At 34.3% G+C, this 27,423-nt stretch overlaps 1 protein-coding gene across 1 annotated transcript in view; it reads right to left on the minus strand.

Annotated features, from left to right (window-relative positions):
* TMEM163 (transmembrane protein 163) overlaps nucleotides 1-27,423 on the minus strand; it is a 284,123-nt gene that overhangs the window by 129,477 nt on the left and 127,223 nt on the right. The window contains exons 3-4 of the mRNA XM_003763824.3: nucleotides 1,773-1,816; nucleotides 248-339 (exon numbers count right to left, since the gene is read on the minus strand). Coding sequence (XP_003763872.1) covers nucleotides 248-339; nucleotides 1,773-1,816 — 136 coding nt within the window. The remainder of the gene's footprint in view (nucleotides 1-247; nucleotides 340-1,772; nucleotides 1,817-27,423) is intronic.

A 27,423-nucleotide genomic window follows, 5' to 3' on the forward strand; every position in this document is an offset into this window, starting at 1 on the left:
GAGTCAAATATATATCTCTTAGCTTAGTTAGGTATAACTTCCTGTTATACCTAAAAACCATTAAAAGAGCCTCAAAGTGCTTCTTTACTTAGAAACATAAAGATATCTAGATCATAGTTCATTGATAACCATCCTTTTCATAATATCTTATATTATGAGACTTATTATTATAGACCTGTCCATACGCAATTGCCACAGCTCTGCACTTTGCCACTGCCCAGTGTAAAAAGAGCTAAGACATACTTACATGTACTCCCTGTGGGCAGAATGTACAGCTGCTGCATTGCTGTAGCGCCACAGAACAATCGCCGATGATAAAACATCCAGGATAGCATCAAACTGGAGGAGAGAAATCAGAGTCAGTGGCTTCTAAGGTCATTTTTCAGGGAACATTTAGCAAGTTAAAAGCGGGAAAAGGAGGATTAATATTCATTTTTTAAAAGATCACCACTGATCTATCATTCAATAGGAAACTCTTGGGATTCAAGAACCCTGTACATCTAATCCACCATCATCAAAAAGGTATCATCACCTGGGCTAAACTAACTTAAAAATGTCAGTCTGATAGGGAAGGATTTGTTGGTATGCTCTCTAGCTGCCAGCCCTCTGAGGCATTAAGAATAAACAGACTATAGTGATCCCAAAGACACTGAATCTACTTTTAATACAACTTAAATCATTTGGATGAAGTTCTTACTAAACAATTTCAGGACTATTTTTTCCACATGCTCTAAAGCTCCTCTATTGGAGAAGGAAAATCGAATTGAGAATGAGATATATCTACATAGGGGAATATGAGGAGAAAAACAAGAAACCTCATTGTTTAAATGACCTCCTTTACATTATATTGTCTACACACACACTTTTTGTTTGATCCTTTTTTTCATTTGGTGAAATTATAGAAAAATACAAACCCTTTCCCCAATTATTTTTATAAATGAAACTTTCAGAACAATGTAGTTATCCCACTTTCTCCTCTCTGTAAATGGCATCACAACTTAAGCAATAGCTCTCAGCATTCTTTAAATTAGATTTTAGAGCAGGGTTTCTGAAACTGAGGATTGTTAAACTTTTCATTTTAAATATTTTGATAACTATATTTCAAGATAATTTATTTCCTTTGTAATTTTAATTACTTTGTTCTATGCATTTTAAAAATGTTCTGATAAAGGGTCTAGACTTCACCAAACAACCAGAGGGATACAGGACACAAAAATGCTTAAGAACCCCTTTTCATTCCAAAACATATAGGAATTAAGCCTCCAGAAGCTTATACTTCCCCTGGGAAGTAACTTAGAGCCAATCTTAAACAGGACTTATCTTTTTCTTAAGTGTGATCCTATTAAGGAAAGAACTAGGGGAGAGGGGAGAGGAAATCACACCCAGAGAATAGTGAATTAATATCATTTTCAAGCCTACAATAAATTTGGGGGGGGGAGAGGAAGCTGAAATCCTAAAACACCCCAGAAATTGACTGCAGGAAAGTAAACATTTATTGAGAGACTTTCATATATTCAAGAGTGAAATATCAAAACACTTATACTGTATTACTGGGAATATGGTTTCAAAAGCAAATCTATTGCTAAATACTACAGTATTTAGCATTTCTGAATACTAAAGTATTAGACTATGTGTTAAGGTAGTCCCCAGTGCTGATCATCTCAAAGATAGTTATTGCATTCTGACCACCCATATTTATAGAATCCATGGCAAGTTTACATGATTCAGATAATGGAACAAAGCAGCATAAAAGGACATTTCAAATTACTTACAGCAAACCCAAAAGCAGAGGCGCTGTACCTCATTACGGAGACAGCTAAAAAGAAAGAAAATATTATTCAGAATAATTTCAACCTTCTTAGGGTTATTTTTTTCATCCTGAATATAGTCATCAGTAGTAGCCTTTTTCAATGCTGGAGGAAAACCACAGGTACCTATGTAAATTGGAAGATTCAAATCAAAAGGTTCCATCATGGCTTATTCTTAGGAAGGGGATACTCATTCTCTTACTTCTCAATCTGCAATAATGTCTTACATTACATTTTGAGGGGTCTCAAATGGGAGAAAAACATTTCATTATAAATCAGACTCATGATTTGGGTGTCAAAAATTGACAAAGTTTATTACAGAAAAGGAGAGAAAGATAAATAACATGCAAACATGCACTGAGAAACTCTTAGTGCTGAATACAAAAGTTTTTAAAATGGCAGCAATCAGTCAGCATTTGGGATTGTAAAAGCAATCATTCAGGAACAGGGATATTGGGACATATTACACCTAAAATTACAAAACTAACCCTAAATGTAAAACATCTAAACCCCAAGGAGGTTACAATTTAGGAGTCACAAAAACATTCAAAGAGAATTTGATCTAAATTCAAAGTGGGAAAAAATGGATCAAAAGTAGACATGGCTTTTCCTATATTTGGGGGGAGGTTTTTTTTTTTTTTTGGCAAGTCCATTTGTTAAAACTTTTGCATAATTCTGTGATCTATCAAATACCTCTACAATCTTTGACACGGAGTAAGTATTGGCCACTCTAAAATTGTAACTTAGCTCCATTTAAGCTTCACAGAATTAAAGGTGAGATTTATTTTAAAGTTTGTCAATCTCTTGAAAAGATCAGGATGCTAATCCACTTTCATGTTGTTTTGGCAAAAAGAGTAGAGTGTAATGGGAGATGATAGAGGGCTGGAGATTGAGAAGGGGCAATTGATGATACCAGTAGTAGTTCTCACTGGTGACAGGTAAAGGGTTCTGGCAAAAAGAAATGTCAAAAATAATCTATCTACTAACCACCTTGGTTTAAATGTTAACTCTTATGCTATTATAAATAATTAAAGCCTTTTTCATTTCCTTTCATAAAAAGATAGATATACCATATCAAAGCATGAAGAAAATATAAATTTTAACTAAAATTACTGCAGATTTGTCCCTGTTTTTGCTTAAATTAGTTAGAATAACTTCTATTTTCCCTTTACATCTAATTTTTCTCTGGATATAATATCTCTGGATATTATAATCTTATATATAGTGCCAGAAGCTATATTTTAAATATGTATATATTTATATATATTCATAATACATAATAAAATATTATTTATGTGTCTGTATATATGTATATATACACATATGTATATCCACTGTGTCTTATTCAGAAAAATTAAAAGATGTCCCTGATATTGGAAGATTATTGGCTATATTTACAAATATTAGCAAAAATACATAAAATATATACAAGTACAAAAAATACATTAAAGAAAGCATTATGTGGCTTTTAAAAATTAACTTTTAACTTGAGTAATTCTTTCCACCATTTCAATGCATTGGAAAATGGGAAAATAAGTAGAATTGTGCCACTTTTTAGAAATATAGATGGGCTATTAATAATGCATGGTGGGGTCTTTTGGAATTGAATGCCTATGATTCAAATATATTCAAAATAACATAAAAACACCATTTTTGAATCAGTTAAAATAAATACTTTGATGCCATTTCAAAAATGAGATATTCTGAAAGGAAATGTAATATTTTTCCATCATCTGAGACCTTATATGCTAATCCTACTAAAGGTAGTACAATTTATCCAAGAGTTCTTAATAGAACAGAAGGCTTAAAATTTCCACTTTTATTATAAATTGACTTCCAGTGATTTCCTTTGTGAAATAAAAAGGAAAACATGCTAAGAATCCTTTAAGGAACCTTTGTTCCCACTAAAGAACCCCAAAGATCATTTTATCCACAGAATCTTCAATTTTTAGTCAACACCAAAGCCAATTTTCACTATTAAATAAAAGAAAAACATTAGCGCAGAACCTGATCACAGAGAGTCTATTGGGTCTCTTTCCAAATTTCCAGGAGGACCTTGAATGGCAACTCTATTTTCCTTTTGGTGCATAATTCAATGAAACAAATTCTTGTCCCATTCCTGGGCTAAACTCAAGCAGGTCAAAATCTTCAGATAAAGTCAGGTCAAACTGGATCATTCTGTTGAGCATGTTTTTACCACTTTTCAAGCTAAAAATAAATTTCAATTGAACAATATCAGACTGTGGCCAGGAGGAATGGCTCAGGAATGAGATAATGAGATATGGCACCTTTGACATCAAGAAAACATTTAAATTCAGCCTGGATCAGTGGTGATTAAAAGCCAATAGGAGTCCCAAATTCAAAGCTAGAGGAATGGCTCTGTGAAAAGAACTATGTAGGACAGACAATAGACCAGTACTCATTTGACCTTAAACTACTGCTGTGACTAGCAATAACAATGAATAAACCAGCCATTAATTAACATGGAGGTTGGACTTCACTTTTCCCCAAACACTATCACCACCCCCTTGAAGCTGGTTATTCTGGTGAAAAAAGAATATTTAAGAGGTAATGAAGTCATCACACCTGCCACTCCCATACTAGATTCATTTAATCTCTATTTTAGCAACTCGGGGCCATAGACCTCTCGGTCCCATATGAATTTATTTGAATAGAATAAAATCACAGAGCCCCTTGAGGAGATTTTCAAAGGCTTTTCTGCCACTGAAGCTTAGAAAATATGTCTTGTCCCCAAGAGGCATCCACATTAAATATGCCTTATGCATTGGGGGAATACATGGAAAATTAAGACAGTTAACATCAGCTGGCCAATTTTTCTGCTTTAATCTTATTGGCTGCTTATTTAATTATGTACAGTCACTGTTTCCAACCTTTGCCTCTCTCTTGAAGTGCCCTCCTCCAATTCACCCCTGAACATAATTACAACAGATGCCCCAGCTTCCTCCTTTACTGAGGAAAATCATGAACATCCAATGAGGGGAACTCTAACTCACCTCCTTTATTCTACAACATCACTTTTTTTCCTCCTACTTCTCAAATGAGTGACTATGCATATGTGTATATATATATATATGTATGTATACAAATATATATACATACACATTTAATGTTGTATATAAATGTGTTTGTGTATTAATATCTGTTTTTACATGACCAATATTTCCAGCTAAATTTCTCCACTTGCTCCTGTTAGAAAATCACTCTTTATATTAAGAATAAAAATAAAAAGATAAAAGAAAAAAATTCCATAATAGCACAACACTTATTTCCATAGAAAGTGGATCTCTATACCTGCTGCTAAGACTGTTTTATATTTGTGCCCTTGACCTTATGCCTTCCTTCTTCAACTAAAATATTAGCTTTCTCAATTGTTCCTTTATATATCCTTCAGTCCTTCCTTCCTTCAATTCCCTTCCAAATTGCATGCAAAACATTCATTTCCTTAAACAAAACAAAAACAAAACACCTCAAATTTCCTATTCCTTATATCCCACTGAATTACTGTGACATCTCTTTTTTCTTATTGAAATCAATTAACCTTTTGAATAGATACATACGCCTAATGCTTCAACATTGTCAACATCTACTCTAAGATCAACCCTTTGCAATATAGCTCCCACTTTCACCACCTTACTCAAAGTTGATTGGTTGTTCTTCATTCTTGAAAAGGATCAATATGACATCACTATGTTAGAGTCAAGTTAGTGTGCCCAGTGTGAGCTTGGAATGTTCAGCCACAGGTCAGACACAAAGAGTCCCCAGGAACATTTGTGGTGCTTTCTCTGTGCAATTGACATTTTTTCTGAGCTAATTCAGTTCTGTTTTTCTCATAGAGCACAGGACCTTCTCTGATAAGGACACACCATGCATTAGTCCTGTGTCATTTTCTCCCATGTCACACAATCAATTCTAAAAGTCTTTTTTTTTTTTGCAGTTTTCCACACATATTTCCACATTTATCATGCTGCACAAGAAAAATCAGATCAAAAAGTAAAAAAATGAGAAAGAAAAAAAAGCAAGCAAACAACAACAAAAAGGTGAGAATGCTATGTTGAGATCCACACTCAGTTCCCACAGTTCTCTCTCTGGGTGTAGGTGGCTTTCTCCATCACAAGTCCATCAGAACTGGCCTGAATCATCTCATTATTGAAAAGAGCCACATACATCAGAATTAATCATCATATAATTTTGTTGTGGCTGTGTGCAATGATCTGTTTCTATTCATTTCTCTTAGCATCAGTTCATGTAAGTCTCTCCAGAACTTCTGAAATCATCCTACTGATCATTTCTTATAGAACAATAATATTCCATAACATTCATATACCATAACTTATTCAGCCATTCTACAATTGATGAACATCCACTCAGTTTCCAGTTCTTTGTCACCACAAAAAGGGCTGTCATGTAGGTCCTTTTTCTTTTTTAAGATCTCTTTGGGATACAGATCCAGTAGAAATACTGCTGGACCAAAAGGTATGCACAGTTTTATAGCCTTTTGGTCACAATTCCAAATTGCTCTCCAGAATAATTGGATCAGTTCACAACTCTACAAACAATGTCTTAATGCCTCAGTTTTCTCATATCCCCTTCAACATTCATCATTATCTTTTCCTGTCATCTTAGCCAATCTGAAAGGTATGTAGTGGTACCTCAGAGTTGTCTTATTTTGCATTTCTTTAATCATAGTAATTTAGACTATTTTTTTCATATGACTGGAAATGATTTTAATTTCATCTGAAAATTATCTGTTCACATCTTTTGACCATTTATCAATTGGAGAATTGCTTATATTCTTATAAATTTGAGTCAATTCTCTATATATTTTAGAAATTAGGCCTTTATCTAAAATCTAAAATTCTTGAGAGACCTTGAGAGTGACCTTGTATCACTTTTTCTGACTGACCTGCGAAAGCTTGCCCTATGTGAGTTCTCAAAAAAAAAGTATTTTGCAAGTATACAGTTGGCATTCAAACACTGTAGCCAGCCCAACTGCTATAGAGTTTAAATGTTTACACAGGTGCTCCATCAGTCAAAGTACACCATCCATAAGTGAGATCATCAGTTACAGCATATGGTGAAGTTTTGAATGGTGTGGATAAGTTCACCTCTCTTAGCAGTGTACTTTCTAGGGATGTACACATTGATAATCAGGTCAGCGCATGCATTTCCAGAACTAATTCAGTGTTAGGGAAGTTCTGAGGGAAAGTGTGAGAGAGAAATATTAGACTAAACACCAAACTGAAGGTCTGCAGAGCTATTGTGCTGACCTCATTGTTGTATGCTTGTGAAACCTGGACAGTGTACCCACATCATGTCAGGAAATTGAATCACCTCCATCTGATTGTCTTAAGAAGATTCTGAAGATTACCTGGCAGGGTAAGATATGAGACACTGGGGTCCTTTCTTGAACTTACTCAAAGTGCTCTTGCAAAGCATTATCAAATTACTTCCTAAATACTAACTACCCTTTTCATATACTAGGACTTTCTGGGTACACTTGCTGGATATCCACCTCTTCTGGGTTCTTTCTCTACCCTTGGTTTCAAAGGGATCTCATTCTTTATTCTCTTACTTCCCTAATAGTCTTCTTTTCTTGACATCCCTCCCCATGAACTTTTTCTAAGGTTCTGTCCCTGCTCTTCTCTCCTTCTCTCTTTATATAGTCTCTTTTTTGAGAGTCTAATTTATTACCAGGGCTTTAGTTCACTTCTGCATTGTTCCTAAAGCTAAATCACCATCCTTGACTTCTCTAAGTTCCCAACTCATATCTCAATCTGTTTGCCCTAAAGACCCTTTAAGCCCAGGATGTCTTAAATTAAGCTCAAAATCATAGGCTCCTTAGAAGTAATCTTGATCCATGAAGAAATTTTACAGATAAGGACACTGGGACCAAGAAATTTGTCCAATATTACAAAGGCTGCAAGTAGCAGAGCCCATATTTGAATATAGGTCCTCCAATCTAAATCCATCATTCTCTGTACCAACCACTTCTAAGCAGAAAGCCCAGATTTGGCTCTCATTCTACTACAATCAGTTATTCTACCCTTCCTTTCCATACATAACACATATATAACTGTAAGATGAAATAACAACCCCATTATAAATTTATTTATTATTTATATGTGTGACACATATACATCCCTCAACTAAATTGTAGGTCTCATAAGATACAGGGCACCAGGGATTTACTATCTACATCTGTAACATCCAGGCTAACATTTTTATTGGACTCAAATTTTCATTCAATGCATTAAAGGAAATATGAATACAAGGTTGTATGTATGTATATGCTCTTCCTTCCTTCCTCCCTTTTTTTCTCCTTCCCCCTTTCCTTCCCTCTCTCTCTATCTCTGTCTCTGTCTCTGTCTCTATCTCTTTCTCTTTTTCTCTCTCTCTTTTTCTCCCTCCCTCTCTCTGTGTCTCTGTGTCACTATCTCTGTCTCTCTCTGTATGTGACTTCCTCTCCTCCCTCTTTCTCTCTCTCTTTCTCTGGATCTCTGTCTCTCTTTCTCCCTCAACAATGATAATGAGACCGATGCATGCACTGGCAGAGCTGGTTCAATGTTTGAGAGCTTTTGAAGGAAAGTGTGAGAGGCCCTCTCAAACACACATGCAAAAATAGGCATAAAATAAATAATTTATAAGATACAATTTCTATTATTATAGGTAACATGACAGTAATAGATATGCACATATATGTATATGTAAATATTTGTAAAATATTGAAATTTTTTTGTAAATATTGTTACAAATGATTGTAAAAAATCTTGTAAAATAGTATGGAAGGCAATTTACTCAAATATTTATGTCAGTATATCACTCTAGTTAAAAGAACAGACCTCCTTTTCCTGCCTTAACTAAGTCAGAGTTCCACCATTCTGAAAAGAATCCAAGTTGGAAACTTCAAATCAAACAGAAGGACAGCTGGAAAATGGATTAGATTCATTGCTGGGATAAAATCACATGTAAATTGTGCAGCTGAATAAACAAGCAGAAGAGAAAAAAGGCTTTGGACAAAGCCTTAGAAATTTGCAGGGTGACAGTGTGTGTTTCAGAGAACTGTGATGTCACTATCAGCAATGTGCCATTCAACCCTATTAAATAAAGAAGGTGATTTCAATTGCAGGCTAGATTTATAGCAACAATGAAGACCCATCTGTCAAGCTGTCCAAAAATCAAGCAATAATTATCTTGAGCCTCTGCAGTCCTGCTTTACCCCAAGCTCCATAATATCTCTAGTTGCTAAATTATGTGACCAGTAAATCTCTGTTAATAAATCAATCTCTCTTTAATTAAACTGCCTCTATCACTCAGATTTCTAGACTACAATATTAGAGGCAGCTATGTTATTCTTCCAACTTAAAAAAAATCTCTGCTCTACTCACTTTTAAATGGGGGCTCAGACAAATGAGGAAATCAGTTTAGAGATTCAAAGTTTCCCACCTGTCTGAAAACCTTCTAATAAATGAAATAGCCTCTTTTCTCCCCAAAGGTAAAGTTACTTCTTATGACAAGAAGAAGAAGATGAGTGATATATTTGTTTATCAATTTACTCCTTGTTGATCTAACTTCATTGGGTAAAAGGAAATGAATTTTAAAAGAATACTGCAGATTTATAAACTGTTTATCATTTAAGAACAGTGTCTTTTGGCACATCCCATTTATTAGCCTAAGATGGTCTCAGCTCACTATAAATTAGGAATAGCTGAATTTACTGTACAGGGATTTTTTTTTGTTTGTTTTTCCTCAATATCTCTCATTTGATTTTTAAAATCTTTTTTGAGTTCTTCTGTAAAATTCTTCTAACTTGCTGCACAAAATTCTGTTTTGCTTATGATTTCTTGTACTTTGATTTATCCCATGATATTACATTATTAACTGATGGCTTAACCATCTACCCACCTATCTCTCACTCTATTCTTTCTGTATCTAATTACATCATAAACACTTATCTTTTCTCCCTCAAAAGGTATCAAGGAGGACAGCATAAGTATATGAGCGTAGCTTTGTTGTTTACTTATCTTCTTACACACACACACACACACACACACACATATATCATAATCTTAATTTGACAGGTTGGCAATGCCAGCTGTTGTTGTGATCAATAGTTTCCATGGGTAAGTAGGTTGTTCCATTCTATAATCATAATGAATGAGTAGGCAGTATATGCTTTCACTCTACGATAATATAGTCTGAAGATTTCTACATGGGTATATTGCAATCAGAGGAATGAACAAGACCAGGGAACAAAAATCCTAAGTCCCTCTCCTAGCTGCTTGTACCTCTTAACATATATTATGAAGCTTTTATTCAGAGGAATAAGTAATTGAATTAACATGTCTTTCTTTGTGGAGAGAAACAAAGACTTAGCAGTGGTGCTGAGAATATGAAATTTGATTTTTAAATCAGGGAACTATAGGATCTGTGGAAAACTATTAAGAATAAAGTACAACTTCCATTTCCTCATGAATTCTAACATCCCCTCCAGATCTAATGACTGACACATTGCATTTCACTCACAAGGGATATTTTCAATGACTGATGGACAGCCTTTAGAAATACAATCACTTCACAATGATAATATCAAAGCTGGGCAAGATATTTTGGAGGGGACACAGATGTAAGAGCATGTTCTGAAAACTGAAATGTACAAATACATGTTTATTATGCATACCCTATATTGATAATGTTCTCCCTCTTCAGAATCTTTCTTTTGTTTCTAGACTCAGATCAGGCACTACTTCCTCCATAAAATCTTTTCCTATATCTTCCCCCACTCTATCCCCAACCATCTCCTTTCCTCTGTCTGGATTTTTGTCTGAATTTTTGATTTACTACCATCACCTCTTACCGAATTCTATTTTCTTTGTTACACATTATATTCTCCCTAGCAAAGGAATTCCTTGAGGGTCTCATGGGTTTCTTGAGAATTAGGATGAAATTTCTTAAACTTTTGGAACCTCAGTGCCTTGCACATAGTAGGTATTTATTATATGGGTTTTTTTTGGACTGAACTAAGTCATCAGTTCCTAGGTAATTAGATCTGAAAAATAGATTGCAATAGCCTGCTATTTGTATCCCCTGCCTCAAGTCTCTCTCAATTCTAATCCATTTTTTATCAACTATCAAATGAATCTTCCTAAAATTCAAGTGTGATCATATCAATTTCCCTTCCTCCTAACCTCCCTCCCTCTTTTTTTCTCTTTCTCTGAGTCTCTCTGTCTATTTCTCTCTGTGGTCTCTCTCTGTGTCTCTGTCTCTCTCTGTCTCTCTGTAGTCTGTCTGTCTTTCTGTCTCTCTCTCTTGGATCAAACATTTTTAAAAGTCCTTTATATCCTGGTCCCTCCCTACTTCCCAGCACATACTCTTTGATCCAGTACCACTGACTTTATTGCTATTTCACCAACAAGACATTACAATTCTCAGCTCTGAGCATTTTCACTGGCTGTACCCCAATCCTGAAATGCTCTCCCTCTTTATCTCTCTCTGCCTTAGCTTCCCTGACTTCCTTCAAATCTCAGCTGAAGTCCCACCTTGTGCAAGAGGTCTTTCCCTTGTGCTCCTTAAATTTAGTGTTTTTCCTCTAAGACTATTACCAATTTATTGTGTATGTATCTTGTTTGTACATAGTTGTTTCTCACATTAGACATAGGTTCTTGAGAGCAGGATTTTTTCTTTCAATTTTTTTGCCTTCTATGTATTCCCAGAGATACAGAGTTTCTCATACATACTGGGTGCTTAAGAATGCTAGTTGACTGACTATAAAGGATAAGTATTTGATTTGAATTAATCAAAAACCTTAGGTGATTTCAAGGCAGTCACCTTACTCTGATAAAATTGCTATAATCCAAACAACAATTACAATCATATAACTTTATGAGTATTGGTCATGATATTTAAAAACAATAGGATTATGCAGAGATTCTAATATATAATCATTAAATAACAGAAATTGTCAAAGACCTCCCTTTCATATGATGCTTTAAAAGTCCATTTCCTATCCATTATGAAAAATATTTGAAGTTTTAGGGACACAAAGAGGTATTGGATGTGATTTCATCAGTGCAGCAACAGCTCCTATCAGTTCAGACTGACAACTATACTGTAACTAGGAGTCTTAAAGAATTGGCCCTAGATTATTTAATTCAGTTAATTGCCTGAGGTTGCACAGAACAGTATATTTCAGATGTGGGAATCCAGTTCTCTAGTACTCTACCTCTGTTTAAGGGCAGGATTAAGAAAACATGGTGTGGTAATGGAGAGGAATCAATGTAGATCCCTGCAAAGGTAACAATCATGGACATTCCAAAGAGAAGGAGAAAAGGGGGAAGAAGCTATTGAATTTTTAGCTTTTGTTAAATATTGGGTCTCCCTATCTCATCCAGGATGGAAATGCAGAAGCCATTACAGGATCAGTTGCACTGATGATCACCAATAATACTGTGACTTTCTCCATTTTGACCTGAGCTTCATTTCCTCACTCCTTAGGCATTCTGGTGGTCCCTTGACCATCATATTGATGTTGATCTGTTTTGGCCCAACCACAGTTCAGAATCCCATGCTCAAGTCATCCACCAGCCTCAGCCTCCTTTAGTTGCAGGGATTACAGGTGTAGCTCACCACACAAAACAATGTTTTTTCCAAGTAATTAAAAAGTTCAGGTCTTCATTTATCTTTATCCCCTATGAAGGGCTTGTGACACCTTGAAAGACATCACTGATTCTTTCTAGAGAGTTGTTTTCACTTTTGTAAGGGTTAAAAATGGAAGAAACTACTAGGAAGTTGGTAGGCTATCAATACCACAGTTGCCCCTTTCAAAAAAAGAGAAAATTCTAATCCAAAAAATTATTCATAACTGGAACTGAAAATAATGATTTTTTTTCAATCAACAAGATTTTATTTGGAAACCTGTATTTACTTTTGATATTTTTAGTTTGCTCGGATCTGTTGTTTTTAAATAAGGAATTAATAGCCTTCTTTAACAACTGTTATAACTCCACCCAATGAGACTATCAACCTTCATAATGGTTTCAACTCAATTTCAGTTTTTTTCCTTAGATAATTTCTGGGTTCTTAGTCTAATCTATACTTGAAGTCAAATGTGAACAAATGCACCTTTATGTGCTAGTGAAGCAGGAGAGAATATACTGAAAAAGTGAAAGGAATAAACCTAGCTCTTCTTAAATAATCAAAGTTCCCATTAGCAGTATCTGGGCAATAGGTTTGAATAACAAATATGAGAGACTCAACTCCCCCTCTCCATTAGGAAACTATAGCTCAAAGGCATCAGCCCTCACTTTGTAGCATCATCATGCCAAGAGTTCATTAATACAGCTGGTTACTCTGGTAGAAATGAATTGCACCAGTCATTGATGAGCCTGCACAGATGGAGATGGAAGTTGTACATGCTTTATACAATCTGGGCCAATTTCCCAGAGATACTTTGACACAAATCAAAGATAATAAGTTTCAAGCGTGTAAAAACGAAAATAAGAGGAAAGAAACATAGTGCCTTTGTCCCAAATTGGATAAACTTTATTGCCATGCTACACTAATAAGTGACCACCTCTGAAAACAAAGAGTAAATTGAACTGGGGGGTGCCTTCAGCACAGTTGACTGATCCCATTTAAAAAATTCATAATAAAAAGAAAAACCCAACAGAAAACTACAGGAACATGGATGGAAGGAAGTTAATTGCTAGGTGCTCATATTGAAAAAAAACTGCCATTCCATTCTACAAGGATAGTAGCATTGCATTTCAAAAATGAAACCCTGAAGGTTTTGGGGGGGGGGCTAATATTCAACAGAAGTCTTTTCTTTATTCAGTCATTCAATTAACATTTATTAACCACCTACTAAAATGCAAAGCTGAAAAAAAATACTGTTCCTGTCCTGGAAAATCTAATCATGTAAGTGAGAATGGGATGGGATGAAGAAAATATGCACAGGCTGCCTTGACAAAAAAAATTGTTTCCCCTGCTTCTCGATCCTTCTCAGTCCTGAATAGAAGTGCTTAAAAGGAGAGATACTGCCTAAATCAAAAATCTTTGTTAGTGACAGTCACAGATGATGATGATTATAACATTTAGATGTGCTTTAAGGTCTACAAAGCATTTTGCTATTTATCATACTATCTTATTACTATTATTATGGTCTATTATCCCTATATTACCTCACAACAATCTAGGACATAAATATTATTTTTGGTCCCATTTTACAAATGAGAAAACTGAGATACAGAAAGAGGTTACATGACTTGCCTAGAATCTCAGAGCTCATTAATGTCAGAGGCTATATTTGAACTCAGGTTCAGTAGTCTAGCCACTGTGAAACCTAGCATATTCAAGAGTTTGAGAAACAGGCAAAAAGTATTCAGTAACACAAAATGTTAAGATGCCATGAGAAGAAAGGAGAATTTGATTTTCAGATTTGAAGACAATTTGCATCATTGAGGTTGTGGGATGAGTGGTTTGTTTTGTTGCTGTTCTTGTTTGAATAACCTGAGGCAAGAAGAAAGATATACCTTCCAGAGTAAAGTTTGAAGTGTTTTCTTATGTTCTAATTCATTGAAAACTACTACTTCTTGAATGGCCTATCTACTAACTCTCAGCTAGGGAGACTATTCCATGAAATAGAACATCCATTTTTCAACCACATTGGAAAAAAAAACTTCCCTTGGGTAAAAATCTGATTTATTCAAGAGATATATTTAAAAGTTGCGTTATCAAGAGATTCATAATAGTATTCATTTAAATATCAAATATATGGTTTTAAAGATAGAAAGAATTTTAGATATCTGCTAGTCCAAACTTTGCTTTTTAAAACTAAGGAATCTGAGGCAGACTTGCTTAAGCTCACACAGATAGATAGTAAGTAACAGAACTAGGATTTGAACCCAAGTCCTTTAACTTTAAGTCAGAGCTCTCTTTATTGTATAACACAGTCTCCTTCTGCTCATGTATATCACATAATATGATTTACATAATTTCAATTTAGATGCAAACTTTGAAGAGCCCATTTACTGAGTAGAGTAAAATTTATATTAAGTGCATAATCTCAAGCATATATATATAACAATGATTTTTTTCCAGTAAATAAAATTAATTTGAAAAAAATAACCACCTCATATCTTCTTACTCTGTTCCACTAAGAGATTGCATAGATTTAACTGATGATTAAGGCTAAGGTTGGTCTTGCCATGGAACATAGTTATTTTCTCTATGTAAATTCAGTAGATCTTCTAATGACATTGTTCTCCCTATCAACTGAACTAAATAGAAAGACACTGGGGCAGAGAAACCTCCTATGTACAATCATATAGAATAATCCAGGACTGAGGCTTTCTCATTTGTCAAGAGTAAAATAAATGAAGCTTCTCTTACATGGACTCACAGAATTCTTGGCACTTAGGTCTTAGGAGATCATTTAGTTCAACCTATGCACTCTGGAGATCAGAGGAAAGGAACCTGATTTTCTTAATAAGAACAAAATCTAGATTTAAATCTCTCTTTTTTCTCAATTTTTTTTTTACCATTTTATTGATTTTTAAAAAAAATAATAAAAGTCATTTTTCTAGTAAGAGAAAAATTGGGGTTTGAATCCAAATATGTCTTGTGACTTCAAGTCAAGTGTTCTTCCCTAGGTATGCACATGGCACAGTAGAGAGAACATTGGGCTTAGAATCAGGAAAACCCAAGTTCAAACCCAGCTATGTGACTTTGTGCAAGTCACTTTACCCCTGTCTCAGTTTCCTAATTTGTAAAATGAGGATAATAATAACACCTTTTCCCAGTGGTTGTTGTGAGGATAAAATGAGATGCTATTTTTTTTAATACTATGCAAACCAAAAAGCTCTATATAAATGCTGGCTATTATTTTCTTAGCCATACTCCTGCACACAAGAAAGAAAAAAGATCAAATTGAGGGACACAGTGACTATATTTAAAGCACACAATATTCAGTACCTAGAATAAACCACTTCTATACAAAAGGAGGGGAAGTATGCTTCATCATTAACTGCCAAGACTGCATTTAACCTGAAATCTGATGCCTGTCATTTCTATTATTGTTTCATCATATACATTATTCTGTGGTTTCAGCTTTCTTTTTCCTGCTTCAATTCATACTCCTCCCCACATTTCTCTGAATTCATCATATTGGTCTTTTCTTGTGGTGAAATAATATTCCATTATATTCACAGAACACAATTTTTTCAGCACTTCCCCAATCAATGGACACTTAATTTATTCCCATTTCTTGTTACAAAAAATACTAATAATTCACTGTTTCTCTTCCCCTTTTCATTCTACTATGCAGCTGTAACCAATGTAATAGGCTCAGATGATTGGTTCTCAGGTGTATTAAGCTTATTTGGAACTTCAACTAGACAGTGATCCATAATGAATACTGTTTGGCATGTCAGTATAGAATCATGAAGGGGCAATGCTGCTTAAATTACATGGCTAATAAAAACAAAACAAAAAAGTGACCAGACATCCAGATGCTATTTATGTGCATACCGCTTTGAAATATGATGAATTGCCAAAATTATTTGACATAATATATTTCTGCCCTGGAAAAACTTGGGGTGCTGTATCTTTTTGCAACCCATAATAAAGGGACATTAAATCCCTCTCTTTTTTCAAAGCACAGCTCTAGCAATATCTTCTACAAAATTCTATTTCTGATTCGCCCAATTGCTAGTGCCTTTCCTAACTACTTTGTTATCTAATAACTTTAAATCCATTTATATTTATTCTGCATATGAACAATTTTTTTCTCTCCCAATAGATTATAAGGGATGGTCTCATTTATTATAGCAGATGTGTAGCACCAAACAGTATTTAATAAATACCTATTGATTAGTTGACTGAACTGAAGAGTATGGCATCACCTCATTACAGTTAGTCTGAAATCCCAACTCAGCTCCTAAAGAAACTGAGCACATATCTCTTTATTTCAAAGCACATGTTAGCTGAATATATCACTTGCCTGCATATGGAAATGTGAGAACTCACTTTGAGAGATATGTGTCATTTTGTGCAGAAAATGTCTACTTAAGTGGAATATGCAAATAACTGGAATTTTCCACTGTTTTTATGACTGAGAAATGGCAAGTCAAAAATCCTGATATTAGGGAGTTAATCCAGAATTTACCTTTCAGGCAATTTCATAAGGTTGGAAGACATGCAAACTAAATCTCATATACTTTCTGCTTCTATAATTTTTCATGATGCTCATAATAATATTAGTAAACATGTTTGACAATTTTTTGTGTTCTATATGTTTTCATATTGATTCTTTTATGGAAAAGGCAGTGTTGAGAGATAGAATGGCATATGAGGGATAAGTAGGCTAATGTAGCTAGGTCATAGATTGTATGGAAGGGAATGAAGTAGAAAAGACTAGAATGATCAGAAGGGGCTCAGTTGTGAAGAACTTTAAATTTCCTATAGATTTTCTATATGACATGAAGGTAATGAGGAGACATAAGAGTTTATTGGGCACAAAGATGATATGGTCAGACCTACTCCTTAGGAAAATCACTTTGGCAGCTGAGTGACAAATGGACTAAAGTAAAGAATTTTAGAAAGGTTATTTCTGGAAATAACTGGAAGGTTATTTCAGTAATCTACATGAGAAGCAATGAGAATGTAGTACAGTGGTGGCTATGTAAATGAAGAGAAAGGATATTTACTAAAGATTACTAAAGAGAGAAATGGCAAGGCTTGATAATAGATTGAATATGATGGGTGAGACTGATTGAGGAACTGAGAATGAAAGAGAGGTTGTGAGTCTGGTTGACTGGGAAAATAGTAACAATAATAGGAAAGTTGGGAAGAGAAAAATTGGAGAAGGGAGAGGAGAAGATAATGCATTTTGCTTTGGATGTATTGAAATGCCTCTAGGACATCCAATTTGAGACACTCATTATTCAGATGATAATGTGGAACATATAAAATATGGATATCTTTTATATTTATCATATGTATATTTATATATTTTATATATAAAAATATGAATATAGTTTATGCTTATCTGTATATATGTTGTATCACATCAAATAAAAAATGTAAGCTCCCTGAAGGTAAAGATTGTTTAGGATTTAGATCTCTAAAAATGAGTAGCACAATATCCAGCTTATAGCAGATGTTTAGCAGATGTTTAACAAATGTTTATTCAATCAAATACTCCAGGCTCAAACATTTCCAAATAACTAGTAGTGAAATTCATATTCTTTAGAATGCAACACCCAATGTTCCTTTAGATTTTAATTTGGCAATAATGTGGGGTTTTAAATACAGTATTTTATTAATTGCCAAAATGCTAGAAACTAATACTTCACAGTGAAATTCCACAGAGGAAGAGAAGGGAAGCTTAAGAATGCAACAACAACAAAAAAAAACTCATTTATTCATCATGCAGCCTGTGTTCTAATTCCTTAGGCTAGCACAGCAGTTTGTATTTTTAATCATTTTTCTGGTGCTTTACAATAAATTAAAATTTTTAAAAGGGCACACACAAACACTACAGAAATACTAATTAGCACCACTGTAGCTATTATGAAATAAACTTTTATGACCAAACACTAATATAGCAGATCTTAAAAACTGAATAAGACTGTATAAAAGTACACATGTATAAATTCATAGTCCACTCTGTTCTTCTTCTTCTTATTATTATTATTATCTGTTATATTATTATTATTATCTGTTGTTTATTGCAACAATAAAAAAATTCATCAAGGTTTTAAAACCACGTAACAAATAAAGCTGTGTTGAAAACTGAGGAGAGGACATAAAGCTAAATGTTTGGTCGATACAATTTGAAATAGGGAAACCCCCTTTCACAAAATTATTTCCCTTATGGTTTGTAAAGATGCCTGAAATTCCTAGTTTACATACTGTCAAGGCCATGTAGAAAGTATCAACAGGAATTACACCTTGTGAGGATCAGCTGAAGAAAGTAGGTTATATGTGATGAGGAAAAAAAAAATTTGAGGGGAGAGAAAAAACAATGAAAGCTGACTTCACATATTTGAACATCATGTACAAGCAGGATTATCTCTGTTCTGCTTGGATGTTAGACTAGAAGAAAAATCTGGAAGCCACAAGGAGATAGATGGAGTAAATATAATGGAAAACATTCTAAAAACTCAATTTGTTTAAAAAGTGGAATGAGCTTGCTCAGGAGAGCATAAGTTCCCCATCAGTAGAGGTCTTGAAGAAGAAGCTAGGTGACTATTTTGTTTGTTCATTAGTCATTTCAGCCCCGTCTGACTTCTTGTAACTCCATTAGGAATTTTCTTGGCAAAGATACTGGAGTGGTTTGCCATTTCCTTCTCCAGCTCATTTTACAGATGAGGAAAAAGCTTAATAGGTGAAGTGATTTGCCTGGGTCACACAGCTAGTAAGTGTCTGAAGCAGGATAGGAATTTAAGTTTTCTTGACTCTAAACCTGAAACTCTAACCACTGTGCAACTTAGCTCCCTATGGTCATTTTTGGGCAAAAGCAAAGAAGGAATTGCTGTTCAGTTACAAATTGGAGTTCTATATGTCCTTTATTTTCAAAAAGGGTTGATGACAATGATCAATGACAGGGTGATGTCTTGACTCACATTTGAATTGGGTTTTAAATGAGGCAGAGTTAATGCAGTCCTTAGTCTCAGCATCTCTTCCAGTCATCAATGTCCAGTGGCAAGATGAAAGTCAAGATGATTGACAATAATTCAGGATACAATGGATGCCCTTGGTATTTTCAACATCTGACTAGTTTCTAAGTACTCCACATTCCCTATTTCACCTATCTTCATGGCTGTTGGAATAAATTATTCTCATCCTCCCATTCTACCATGAGAAGTCTCCACAAGTTGGAATAAATACCCCCCTAACTCATCAATGGGCTCTACTGATTACTATCAAACTAGTTTAGTCCATCTACCAAGATCATTTACCAAGTGTACCTGCTGAGCTGCTGCACATGCTTCAGATTCCAGGAGCCACAAATGAGCCAAAGTTTGAACTATAAGATCTCTGGATTTTCATAATAGTGATTTTCTGCAAATGCTACTCTTAACTGAGATAACCCATTAGCATACATTCATTTTTTCTGGTTTTTCAAAAGAAAAAAGAAAGGCTTCACAGGGGTAGTAAATTCGAATGAGAATATTCAGCAGAAAAAAGTATAGAACAAGGTTCTTTTTTTAACTTCTTTTAAAAATATTTTATTTTTTCCAATTGCATGTAAAAACTCCAATTTACTTTATGTATTTAAAACCATGATTCCGAGAAATCCCTAGGTTTTATCAGATGGCTATAGCAACACCAGCAAAAACTTACAAAGGCCTGGATTAGAGTTTATATTGCTACTTAAGAAACTCAAAGCTATTGAGAAGTTTGGATGAAAAAGGGAAAGCTCAAGGAATTTGAGTACCTAGAACCAGAAAAAAAGAAGGATCATAAAAGAGAAGCCAGTGGTAAACTTTCCCATTTTACTAAAATTACAGCTAGAACTGCAACAAGGAAAAAAAATTATAATTACAAAGTAAAATGGGTTAATAAATTAGAGCTAGAGGATTTTAAAGGTCATCTAGTCAGATTTGCTTATTTTATGAAATACAGATAAATGAAGTGACTTGCCCAATGTCCTATGGATAATAAGTGATAGATCTGGTGCTCTAACTCCAAATCTATACTATATCAATAGCTAGGAAAACTATAGTTTTATGGTCTTCAGGGTTTTCTTCGTCAGGGTCTGTTTTCCCTTTATAAAAGAGAGCCTTGGTCACAAATAACTAAGCACCTAAAAATATTCTAGGTTACATCTTTCCTCCTAGCCTTTCTCTGTGATATTAAGAAATAATTTGAATTATTCTCTTAATTCATCTCTTAAATAAGAAAATTGGGGCTAAATGATCTCTGGAGTTCTGTATATTCTATATGTAACCCACCACTTAGAACCAGAGCCCTACACTAATATAGATCCACATTTTTTTTTCAAATTGGGTCTTCGTAATGGCCAGATTGGAAGTACAGCAGTCCTTTAGAAGCCCCACTGATCATATACAATCTTTAGTCTCCTCCATTTTTCCACTGTAGAACAATTTGTATCTTCTTAGACAATCCAATGACTTCTGTACCTGGGCAGTCACCCAAGTACAGTCATCTTATTGGTTTTAATTCCTTCTGCAGTTCAGAATTCTCAAACTCAAGCAGCAACCAGACTCAGTCAACCTCCCCAGCAAGGTCTACAGGTGTATTACATCATACTTGTCTCCAGTTTCAATCTTAAAGAGCTATAACTGATTAGTTATAATTAATATTCTGTCCTATTTTGCTCCCACCAAGATGTCAAATGCAGAACTTGAATTTACTTTATTTCTAATTTATTAGCTCTCCTGTTAACAATCAAAGCTAACCAAAAGACTTCTTCCTAATCCCTACTTTTGGCCTTTCTGCTAAAACTTCCATCATCTACTTTGTATTTATTTTTATGTACTAATTTGTTATTTCTCTCATTAGAATATAAACCCTTTGTTGATCGATTAAATAATTAATTAAAACAAGGTCTTAATTAAAACAAAGCAATCCAATATGGAAATGTGTGGGATTTATCAAGTTACCTGCTAGCAAGGAACCAACCTCACAAAATCAATAGAGGAAGTCCCTAATGGTAGAAGTGCAACTCCTCAGTGAAAACAGTACCAGCAGCTCATCCTGCCTGCCTTTAGCTTCCATTCATGTCAGCTCAACGTTCCTCTCTGCTATAACCAAATACTCTCACACACTCCCTAAGAACTCTCCTGCTGGCCTGCACTGGTTCAGCAGTCAGTGGATCTGACCCTTCCACATTCCTGGTTACTCCTATGACTCCCAGACACTCTTCCTGTCTCTACTTTTTCTCTGCTATTCTATATCCATGCCTTGTGCTTCTCCTCCAATCAGCACAAGTACTAGGACACAGTATTAAAGGAACACTAGTTATTTCCTCATAAATATATATGTATACTTGGATCAACTTCCTTTTTATTTATTTATTTATTTTTTTAAATGACTTTTTATTGCCAGAACCCATGCCAGGGTAATTTTTTACAACATTATTCCTTGCACTCACTTCTGTTCCGATTTTTCCCCTCCCTCTCTCCACCCCTTCCCCCAGATGGCAAGCAGTCCTATACATGTTAAATAGGTTACAGTAGATCTTAGATACAACATATGTGTGCAGAACCGAACAGTTCTCTTGTTGCTCAGGGAGAATTGGATTTAGAAGGTATAAATAACCGGGGAAGAAAAACAAAAATGCAAGCAGTTTACATTCATTTCCCAGTGTTCTTTCTTTGGGTGTAGCTGCTTCTGTTCATCCTTGATCAATTGAAACCGAGTTAGATTTTCTCTTTGTCGAAGAAATCCACTTCCATCAGAATACATCCTCATACAGTATTGTTGTTGAGGTATATAATGACCTCCTGGTTCTGCTCATTTTGGATCAACTTCCATCAACTCCTACAAATACTCAAGAGTGAAGACAATGTTGATAACAAAAAGGGTGGTATTATTACTCTTTTTCCAGGTCAGATTAAGCCATGGTCAATGACACTCAACATTTTTCAAAGAGATACCATTAAGATGAATGACATTTGCTGCCTGACACACTCTTAGAGTTCCTTGGAAGAAAGGTGGCCTATTAGATTAGCACTGTGACCTATAAAGAAAGTTCCATAATTTGGTTTATTTGTGAAAACAAAGCATTACTTTTATATTTCTCACTATGCCCTGAAAGTGGGGGGAAAAACGTTGTCAGCATTTTTTGTCTATATCTGTTTTCACAAAACTAGCATATCCCGTAGGGAGGGTTTGGACAGCAAGGTGTGCCTGATATACAGAGAAAAAGGGAATGTCCTACAAAGGAAAAAAAAGCCACAAATCTGGATGCAGTAAGAATTTCAGCATTTCTAAATGGCTCAGCATGAGATCTTTCCTGGTCCCACAGAGCATCTCTCAGATGACAAGGTTCTCTTTCTAATGGAGAAAAACCTTGACACACAAAAAAGCAGCAGGTGAAAAAAGATAATGGCCTCCTTGCTTCTGAGTCCATCTTGTGTTTTAAGTTCAGTAGGGGTCAAATCTTCTTCAAAGTTGAAAATAGCTATAAGCATTTTTATTTCCAAAATGGAAAGGGTAAAAATTTTCACTGCTAATAAACTGACCTCTTTTGATCTCTTTATCTTGTTTTATTTTTCCCCTTCAACTTTTATTATCAATGTTAACCCCATTTTGGGAGAAAAATTTTAATCTCTTTTTATCTTTAGAGAAAAAATATATAGGAGAGGTTATTCCTGATAATCTACATTTTTCTTCCTACATTTTCCTAAATTCAGACCCTCTAAAAGACTTGGGAAAGACCAGAAAAGCTCAGCAAAGAAACTGGCAAGGTAACCACCAATGTTATTTACTGAGTAGACTTCTTCTACTAAAGTTCTGTAGCAAAGTCTCATGATAGAGTAGAAACATAGCTGAGTTTTCAAAAATTAGACTAGAATAGCACAAGTTCTGGTATTCCTCAACCAAACTATCAAGTCTCAGTTTGGAAAATGCCATTAGAAACTGAGACAGTCATCAATGGAAAACTGGCTTTCGGCTAATCATTTTTCTGACTACAGTAACTCAAGGATGTTTCTGAGAAAGTTGTTAAGAGGTTGCTATCTGTATTAATGTAGTACAGTTATCCCTTCTACATCACAACTTTCTCCATCATGGTTTCAATATATTGTGAGTCAGCATAAGAAATTAAATGTAAATTTTGGGGAAGTTTTGCAGAAGCCACAGACAACACTTAAAGTCCAGTGGATGTCACAGAGTATATGACCAAATAACTAATGCAAAGTTTACAGGATACTGTAAACACCCCATAAAAGAAAAAAGAAAAAAATCAGATTTCTTCTCTGTTATGAAAGAAAAGTCCAAAAATTTATGTGGATTTTCTAGACATGCTCCTAAACCCCAAGATGTGGGAAAGATAAACATAGTACTCATACTGATGAGGATGTCATTGGGCTTTTGAAGTATTGAACAATAAGATGTATAGAAGATTATTAAGTACTTGGGAAATCTGATAAAAAAAATAGGTTCTCTTCCTTCAGAGAGCTTACAAATAGGCAGTAAATTACTAGGTACTGATAATTACAAAAATTTATCTGAGTGAATAATTTGTGCTAACAGAATGGAGTGAGGCAGAGGCTTATTCAGTCAAGTTTGATGGAGCAAAGGCCCTTGAGTTACTACCTAAAAGGACAGAATTATATTACATGGCAGATGGGAAAAGAACTATTCATGTAAGGCTTAAAACGAGGGAAGAGAAAGACAGCACAGCATAAATTGTTAAGATGAAACAGATTGCCTTTTCTAACCTTTCACTTTAAAAAAAATTTCCCCAAAATCTAAAGAACTATTTTTTCCAGGTCAATGTGTATAATAGACAGCCCTATCATAGCATTTTTATCTCACTTGAAATAAACAAAGAAAACTTAATAGCTTCTCAAATAGCTTATGGTGGAACTCTGTGTGTGCATGTGTGTGTCTATAAACACACACATACACACACATTCACAAGCTTCCTTGCCAAGATCCAATTATGGTAAAAGGAATCAAATATAAGGAATTTCAAAAAGTCTCAGATTAACTCTAAGAGGATATCCTGTGTAGTTACTGTAAAGAATAACTAAGGTATAGTCTACATAGTCTATTAATATTTTTGAGATATCAAGATATAGCGATGATGGCCCCTTCATATTGAGTGGTCCCAAAGGTGACAAATTTATGAAAGAATCTGAGTCATACAAGATGGGCTTGTAAGGATGGGTTATGAGATGCATTGTGGGAAAGAATAATATGGATGAGAACACAGATCTAATTGTGGAAAAAATATCACAAAGCATAGTAAAATCAGGCAACTCTCAAAAGAAAAAAGATGAAGGCTAAACATTTTCATAAAATAGAAACTGAAATCAGTGCTCCACTTCAGAGTTCCCCAACTTCATGTAGATGTTATTGAAAAAAAATCTTTAAATTATATCACATATGTATGCTATGCTCTATGCTACTTTGGGTATTAAGAATTATCTGAACTGGATTCATATAATAGGAAAGAGATGGTCAAGAGAATTTTTAAAGGAATGATTTGGAAAACTGTTGTGATCAGAAAACGCAGAGGAAAAGAGTGCTATGATTTATTATAGGCATTGCAAATTGTAATTGTAAATTCAAACTTTAGGTGATTTGAATGAAAGTAATTTGATGGAGGAACTGTAAGGAAAAACAAGCATTCCTCAAATGTCCTATTAAGGACATTTGATCCTATTAACATAAATTTTCATTGGTATAAATCACATTCAACAGATTCTGTTAAACATTCCAAAGGGGAAGGCAAAAATTTGCCAAATAATAGGTTGGAGATCAAAAATGGGTAAATAGAAGAGAGCCAGACCATTAGGAATGGGCAAAGCCTGAAGTAAGGGAAAGGAAAAAAGAAGAATGGAAATAAGGAAAAGGATCCAGAGGAATTTAAGTTTCTATAAGGACAAAGATTGACTTGCTTTTCTATATCCCTATTAGAATAATGTTTTCTATATAATAAGAATTAAAACTATCAAAAGAATGATGTTAATACATATATACATGTAGCACTTTAAAGATGAAATAGCACTTTGAAAATCACACCACCATTTGGATATATACACATATATGATATTATATAATATCTTATATTACATGTTTTACTAAATCATAGCATATCTCATTATATTATCATTTTGACTATGATGGGTGCAACCATTTCAGAAAGTTGAAAGAACTGTGCACAATAGGATAATAAATAGTGCATGCTCTTTTCTTTAATCTAGCTATACCAATGCTAAATCAATATCCAAGAGATGCTAAAAAAGAAAAACCCTTTATATACAAAAAATGTTTATTTCTATAGTAACACACAAAAAACAACTAGAAACCAAGAAGATGTGCAGCAATAAAGAAGTAACTGAATAAGATGTGCTGCATGAATGTGATGGAGCACTATTGTATTATAAGAAATTAAGAAATAGAGAATTTCAAAGAGATAGGGAAAGACATGTAAACTGATGACAAATGAAATGGACAAAACAGGAAAACAATTTATACAATAACAGCAACACTGTTAAAAAAAAACCTGAAGGTCATAAGAAATATGATCCATACATGAACATTCATAATTTTGGAGGAATGATGGTAAACCATGTTATCCATTATAGAGAGGTGACAGACTTAGTATACAGAATGGAGCATAACTGTATGTGACATATATATATATATATATATATATATATATATATGTATATATATCATGTGTATATGTATGTATGTATCTATCTATCTATATGTATATATATATAAAACATGTATAGTTTACAGACTTTGGGGGAATTTGTTTTGCCTGACTATACCTATGTGCTACAAAAATCTTTTTCTTTCTTTTTCCATTGGGATTAGTATGAGAAGGATAGAAAATAGATATCTGTTCATTTTTTAAAACAGCAGGGGCTAGTGCTAGAGATGGTAAAATGCTGCATGTACTTTCACATAAAAATCTCTGTATAATTTGTTTCACTTAACTATTTTACCTTGTTACCAGAGCCTTCTCATGAAGTGAGAACAATCTGTAAATATATGCATTTTTTGTAAAAAAAAAAACACTTCAAAAAAAACTGAAAGTTTAAAATTCTTATGTTATATTAATTATGTTGAGTACATACTTCTTTGCTAACTGTCAATGGTATACAAGAATGTAATAGATCTACTGTATTTTTCTAAATATAATTATTTTATGCAGCTAGAGTAGAGGTTTGAAATGTCAAGAAAATGTGAAGAATTACATTACACAAATCCTATAAATATCCTATACTACATGAAGTATTATCATATTATATTCCTCATTTTCAAAATGAGGAAAACAAGATCAAAGAAGGCTGACTTGGCCAGGGTCACAGAGATAGTAAGTGTTGGAGCAAAAACTCATGACTAGGCCTTCACCCCTACCATGCTGAATGAAAGAATGAATTATTAATGAAAGATGATGACTGCAAAAATACAAAGGTCAGTAAGCAGATAAATTCATTATGTAGAAAAAATTTCTTGCAATATGCTGGCATAGGGACAAGGAGTTATAGGGTAGGAGATGTTGACTGAGAATTGAAGATGAAATATGAAATAGTATCTTAGGAATAGCAATCTTCCAATAAACTAAATCTGGGACACAATAGAGCCTGAAAAAGTAACCTGTTTCAGGCTTACACTAGAAGTTAGGTTCAGCCTATTATCATATTTTGCACACTCTTCATATTTTGCTTAGGCAAGAAATGGTTTTGAAATGGACCAAATTTACTTGATGCTTCTATCTCATTGGGATAGCTTTCTTGTAATGTGCAATATTTGCATTTATTATACTTAATTGAATCATCATCTACTTGATATAAGTGAATATTGAATAGATACTGACAGTGTTAGATCTTCTATGTACCATGTTGCATGTGGCCATTTGTAAAAAATTTAACTGGCTACAATT

This window comes from Sarcophilus harrisii, chromosome 3 (genome assembly GCF_902635505.1).
Source record: "Sarcophilus harrisii chromosome 3, mSarHar1.11, whole genome shotgun sequence".
NCBI lineage: Eukaryota > Metazoa > Chordata > Mammalia > Dasyuromorphia > Dasyuridae > Sarcophilus > Sarcophilus harrisii.